This window comes from Arachis ipaensis, chromosome B04 (assembly GCF_000816755.2).
Source record: "Arachis ipaensis cultivar K30076 chromosome B04, Araip1.1, whole genome shotgun sequence".
Classification (NCBI taxonomy): Eukaryota; Viridiplantae; Streptophyta; class Magnoliopsida; order Fabales; family Fabaceae; genus Arachis; species Arachis ipaensis.
The window spans coordinates 62,687,373-62,693,855 of NC_029788.2; the positions used below are offsets into that span (position 1 = coordinate 62,687,373).

Genomic DNA, 6,483 nt, shown 5'->3' on the forward strand with positions numbered 1-6,483 from the left:
TTGAAAGCTTTCGATCTTCATAATAAGTGGATAATTGTCTTGGAGGAGAAATTATTCATACTTGGATTTCCTCTGACCCTTGGAAGTGGAATGAGGAAATCATGCTAGAAATGCTTTCTAATGTTGGACTGGGTTGGGGTTTGGATGGATATGGTGACATATAATCCTACCAATACTTTGATCTAGAAAAACATGTGGTATAATCAGTGACCATACTTCATCTCTTCCCACGAGCAATTAAATCAAGGAATTGGACAATTGTTCAAGCTTAGAGAGATTGAATTGCCAAGGAATTGGGATCCAATCACTTAAGATTGCCAAGGAGATTAATGAATGCATTGATTGAGGAAGAGATGAGAATGAACTTGATCTGGAGAATGCAATATCTCCTAAACCCAATGAGTTCCTCTATTTTCGATCTTGCCTATTCTTTAATTTCTGCTATTTACATTCATGCTCATCACCCCCATTCCCATTTAGATTTTTGCAATTTACTTTCTGCACTTTATATTCTGCCATTTTCTTCCAGCCATTTACATTTTTTGTCTTTTACTTTTCCCGCCATTTAATTTTTTGCAACTCTCAATCCAATTCTACTTAGTTGAACTAGAATACTCCTCTAATTAAAGTTGCTCAATCAATCAATCTCTGTGGGATTCGACCTCATTGTATTTTGAATTTTTACTTGACGACAATTCGATATACTTGCCGAGAGAAATTTGTTGAGAGATAAATTCCCGTGCATGAAGTTTATGGCGCCGTTGCCGGGGATTGATTATGTATTGACAATTATTAAATTGGAGGATAACTAGATTGAACACTTTTCTTTTCTTTTGTTAACTTTTATTTCAGTTTATTTATCTTTATTTTTTGCAAATTGCGTTGTTTCATCTGTTATTTACATTCGAAATCCACTAATTCACTAACTGTTCCATATATTTCTTTAACCAATCTGACGATATTTCTTAACAATATTGATCCCTTCACTTACTTCGCTTTGCATGTTTTACTGTGTGTATGACAGGTAAAAGGGGAGGAGCTTCAACCTCTTTTGAAAGTGAACTTGAGAGGATCTTTCTTAGACTAAAGAGGGAAGCCAGAGGTAAAGGCATAGTGGGTGAAGAAGAGTTGGAAGAAGATCTAGACGTCACTATGGAGGAGGAAGCTCGTAACCATGTTGGAGAAGGTGCTGGAAATCATGCTGGGAAGGAGAGAAGAGTGTTAGGTTCCTACATCAATCTCAATCCTGGGAATTGTGGGAGCAGCATCCTAAAGCCAACCATTCATGCCAACAACTTTGAGCTAAAACCACAACTCATCACCCTGGTTTAAAATAATTGCTCATTTGGAGGAAGTGCCCAAGAAGACCCCAACAAACATCTAACCACCTTCCTGAGAATCTGTGATACTGTGAAGGCCAATGGTGTTCATCCTGACACCTATAGATTGCTTTTGTTCCTCTTTTCTCTTAAGGACAAAGCATCTAAGTGGCTAGAGTCATTTCCTAAAGAAAGCCTTACCACTTGGGAGGATGTGGTTAACAAGTTCTTGGCAAAGTTTTACCCTCTCCAAAAAGTCAATAGATTAAGGGCTGAGGTGCAAACATTTAGGCAACAAGATGGTGAAACTCTCTATGAAGCATGGGAGAGATACAAGAAGTTAACAAGATGGTGCCCACCAGATATATTCAACGAATGGGTGTAGCTGCATATTTTCTATGAAGGCTTGTCTTATGAATCAAAGAATGCCTTGGATCACTCTTCAAGAGGTTCTCTCAATAAGAAAAAGACAATTGAAGAGGCCATAGACATCATAGAAACTGTGGCCAACAACGAATTCTTCTATGCCTCTGATAGGAGCAACAACAGAGGAGTGATGGAGTTGAGTCACATGGATGCGTTGCTAGCTCAAAACAAGTTGATCACTAATCAACTAGCAGAGCTTACCAAGCAGATGGAGAGGAATCAAGTTGCAGCAATCAATACTCAACCGCCAGCCCAAGAAAGAGTGAATGCAGAGAAAGAAGGTGATTGGGAGCAAGAAAATCATGTTGGAAACTCATCAAGACCACCCCATGATCTATACTCCAAGACTTATAATCCTGGTTGGAAGAACCACCCAAACTTTAGGTGGGGAAACCAGTAAAACCAAGGCCAAGATCATAGACCTCACAACTCCAACCAATATAACAATCCCACCTACCAATACCCCAATCAAAGATCATACCAACCCCTACACAATAACTCTTCCCAGTCTCCATATCAAGCACCAAATAGCCAACCTCAACCCCCTAATTCCAACTTACCATCACCATCTAAGGATAGACTATCCCGAATTGAAACCCTGCTTGAAAATCTTTGCAAGGAATCTCAAGACAACAGAACATTCAAGGATGAAGTAAGTCTAAAATGAAGAACCAAGGGGAGACCATCAAGAAGCTTGAATCTCAAGTAGGGTACCTTTGTCAATAAATCCCTAAATTTAATAATAGTTTCCAAGTGATACTGAGAAGAATCCAAGAGGAGAAATAAATAATGTGAGATGGGAAGAATGTAAGGCCATTACTCTAAGAGATGAAGAAATTTTGGAGGAAGAGAATTGCAGGACAGTAGAGCATACTCAAGGGGCTTCAAAGGAAAAGTTGGAAGAGAAGGAACAAGGAATAGACACTGCACAAATGAAGGAACCAATGGAGAAGGAAATCTTGAGCCCCTATGTACCAAAAGCACCATTCCCTTAGAGACTCAGGAGTGGTGAAAAAGAGAAGTCATATTCAAGGTTCCCAGATATGTTTGCATCTTTTCACATCAACATTCCTTTCATTGAAGCCCTCCAACAGATGCTTTCATACATTAAGTGCATGAAGGAGTTGCTAACCAAGAAAAATCCATTGAAGGGTGGACAAACAGTAGTGATGAATAAAAAATGTAGTGCTCTTATCCAAAAGGAACTACCCACAAATAAGAAGGATCCAGGGAGTTTCCACATCCCTTGTGCCATAGGAGACACAATGATAGATAGAGGTTTTTGTGATCTAGGAGAAAGTATAAACCTAATACCTCTGTCTCTCATGAAAAAGCTACAAATCAATGAGTTAAAATCCACTGATGTGATCCTTCAGCTAGTTGATAAGAACCAAAAACAAGCACTAGGAGTAGTTGAAAATGTACTGGTAAATGTGGGGAAGTACTTCCTCCCTACAGATTTTGTTGTTCTTGAGATGGAAGAAAGTTATCTTCATCCAATCATTTTGGGGAGACCATTCTTAGCAACAGCCAGAGCACTCATTGATGTTGAGCAAGGAGAGTTAATATTGAGAATACATGATGAGCAACTTACCTTTCATGTCTTCAAGCCCTCACATGAATCTGAACAAGAGAGCAAAAAGCTGGAGGATTATCATAATGAAGTGTTTTTGGAGGAAATAAGCAGTGAATCACAAGCAGAACCTCTGAAGACTTCAGTGGTAGAAAAATAAGAAGTTCGAGTGATACAACAACCAAGGGAATCCAAGGAGGAGCTAGAACCACAGGATCCAAAAGAAACCATCAACCAGGACCCTCCTGACATAAGAATCACCAAAGCACCACTTGAAGGAGAGAGGAGGATTGGGAAAAAGGTACCAAGGAGATGGAAGAATAAGAAGATCCCTACAGAGGACTTTTCTCCAAGAGACAGAGTAATATCAATCCACCATCATCTAAGCCCACCTCATCTCCCTATAATACCATCTCAACTGCCTTAAGTGTATACAATCAATAGAATCCTCTCCTTAGAGCATGTAGGGATTCTCAAGGAAGCAAGTGGAGATAAATTCACTGTGAGAGGAGAAGACTTGAGACATTATGATCCTCCCTGACAAAAATCAACCGTCAAGCTAATGATGTTAAAAGGGCACTTGTTGGGAGGCAACCCAACCAGAGGTAAACCCTTCTTGTGAATTTTCTTTTTGAGTAATAAAAGATCAAATAACCTTCTGTGTATTGCAAGGAATTAAGTTTGGTGTTTTATGCCAAAAGTGAGGATTTCATAATGCAATAATTCAAGGACAAATGTGTGAAACTAAATTTGGTGTTCCACCAAGAAGTTCACACGAACACACTGCAATCCTTCAATTATCATAAGATATCACTAATTTCAAGCAACCACAGGAATAAGTTGACCCTCCAGCCTAGCTTAATATATTTTTCCAAGGAGATTAAAGGTACGTATGACATTGTGCATGCAATTCATTGCTCAAGGAAGTAAGCAAAGAATTAAGTTTGGCGTTGACTGATGACTTGCATCATTTACCCTTCTTTCTTGCATAAAGAGGACCATAAAAGAGAATAAATCACATTTGATCAGTACAATTCATGCATTATTTGATGGATATTATGGTACACTACCTTGAGATGAGTTGTGCTGAATATCAGGTGAAAAAGGCATCAAAAATGGGAAGAAAGCAATAAAGAAGTTGGGCGTGTGAAACTAGCGTGTCACTTAGAACAAATGCCACAAAAATGCACTGGCGTGGCACGCCAGTACTAAAATCCAGAGAAGAATTCCCAAGCATTCATATGGGCGTGGCACGCCAGGAACTAGGCATGGCACGCTAGTACAAAGTTCCAGAGAGCAACAATGGAGGACACAAAAGGGGCATGGCACGCCATGTTGGGTGTGGCACGCCTAACCCATCAGCCATTATGGGCGTGCCACTTGAGCCAAGAGGCGTGGCACGCCAACTCATCACTCCAGGGGGAACCATCACTATGGCGTGCCACTTGGTATCGAAGGCGTGGCACGCTAACTCCAAAAAGTCACTTGGGCATGCCACTTGAGAATCCAGGTGTGGCACGCCAAGCTTGAAGAGTCCACAAATGTATGGGCGTTCCATTTGAACAGCATGGCATGGCACGCTAGTACAAAAATCCAGAGAAGGGGCTGAAGGCAATTGAAGACTGGGCGTGCCACTTGAAGTCGAAGGCGTGGCACGCCAAGCTCTAAATCTCACTTAGGCATGCCACCTGAGCGACCAGGCATGGCACGCCAATGCACAAAGAGGCCAAACTAAGTGCTGGGCATGCCACTTGATGTCGAAGGCATGGCACGCCAACCCATGAATCTCACTATGGCGTGCCACTTGAGTACTGGGCATGGCACGCCAGCTACTGGAACCAAGGCAAGATTATGGGCGTGGCACGCCAGCCTCTAGGCGTGGCACGCTAGTATAAGTTTTCAGAGAGGGTGAAGGAGGCCAAATACATGGAGCGTGCCACTTGGTGTTGAAGGCATGGCACGCCATCCACTATTCCTCACTTGGGCGTGCCACTTGAATCCCAGGCATGGCACGCCAGTGTCATTCAGAGAGCAAAAGAACCATTGGGGCGTGCCACTTGAGTTCGTGGCGTGGCACGCCAGACCCTGGGCATGCCACGCTAGTTCAACTTTCCAGAAAGCTTGGTCAAGCATGCAACAAGGGCGTGGCACGCCATACCCTGGGCATCCCACGCTAGTTCAAGTTTCCAGAGGCAAAGAGAAGTGGAAAAAGGCTGGGGCGTGCCACTTAAGCTCAAAGGCGTGGCACGCCATGCTACCTGGGCATTAAAGACCCTGGGCGTGCCACTTAAGCTCGAAGGCGTGGCACGCCAGGAGTGTCATTGAAGGAAAGCGTGCCACTTGAGGGATTGAGCGTGGCACGCCAAGCCAGAATTGAGGGAGCACGTGACACGCCACTGAAGCGCCAATCACACGCCAGCTGGAAAGTCATGCTTATTGAGTTTCTTTTCCCTCCAAAATGTAATTTTCCTTTTTCACTTTTGTAATTCTTTTATTTTTGCTAGGAGTAGTATAAATACCCCTAAGAAGTACTGAAGATGGGGTTAAGCAGTTAGAGATAGCAGTTTTAGATTCACTTTTACACTTCATCATCTTCTTTACTTTGAGTACTTTTCTTTGAGCTATGAGTAGCTAAATTCCCTCTCATTGAGAGAGGGAGCTCTGTTGTACCTGATGGATTGATGATAGTGAAATTCTTCTTCTCTTCATCTTCTCTTTGATTTGCTAGAAGGAATTTCGTTCTTAATGCTTAGTGTTCAATTATTTTGGAAAAGAGATTGAATGCAAAATGGGTTTCATGGGAACCTTGGGAAAGGAAACATGAAACCATGCTTGAAATCCCTTCTCACAATTGAGTAGGATCTGGGTTTTGGTGTTTGGATATGATGACATATAATCCTCCCTCTACTTGGACCTATGATAATGTGTGGTATAATCAGGGACCAAGCATATCTCTCTTCATGAACAACTAGACCAAGGAATTGGCTATTGATCAAGATCTGAGAGATTGAGTCACCAAGGGATTGGGGCTCAATCAATCATGATTGCCAAGAGGTCAATGAGTTGCATGATTGAAGAGGATATAAGCTGAAGTTGATCCAAAGAGACAACATCTCCTAATCTCAATGAATCTCCCCATTCTTATCTACCACTTTCTTTATAGCT

The 6,483-nt window shown here is 41.9% G+C and overlaps 1 protein-coding gene across 1 annotated transcript; it reads left to right on the forward strand.

Annotated features, from left to right (window-relative positions):
- Positions 2,789 to 3,478, forward strand: LOC107636512. The gene has a single exon (XM_016340015.1). The coding sequence runs from the start codon at positions 2,789 to 2,791 to the stop codon at positions 3,476 to 3,478; it is 690 nt and encodes a 229-aa protein (XP_016195501.1).

Excerpts from the sequence above, each read along its gene's own strand:
- LOC107636512 (XM_016340015.1), top strand. The coding sequence starts at position 2,789 with ATGTTTGCATCTTTTCACATCAACATTCCTTTCATTGAAGCCCTCCAA.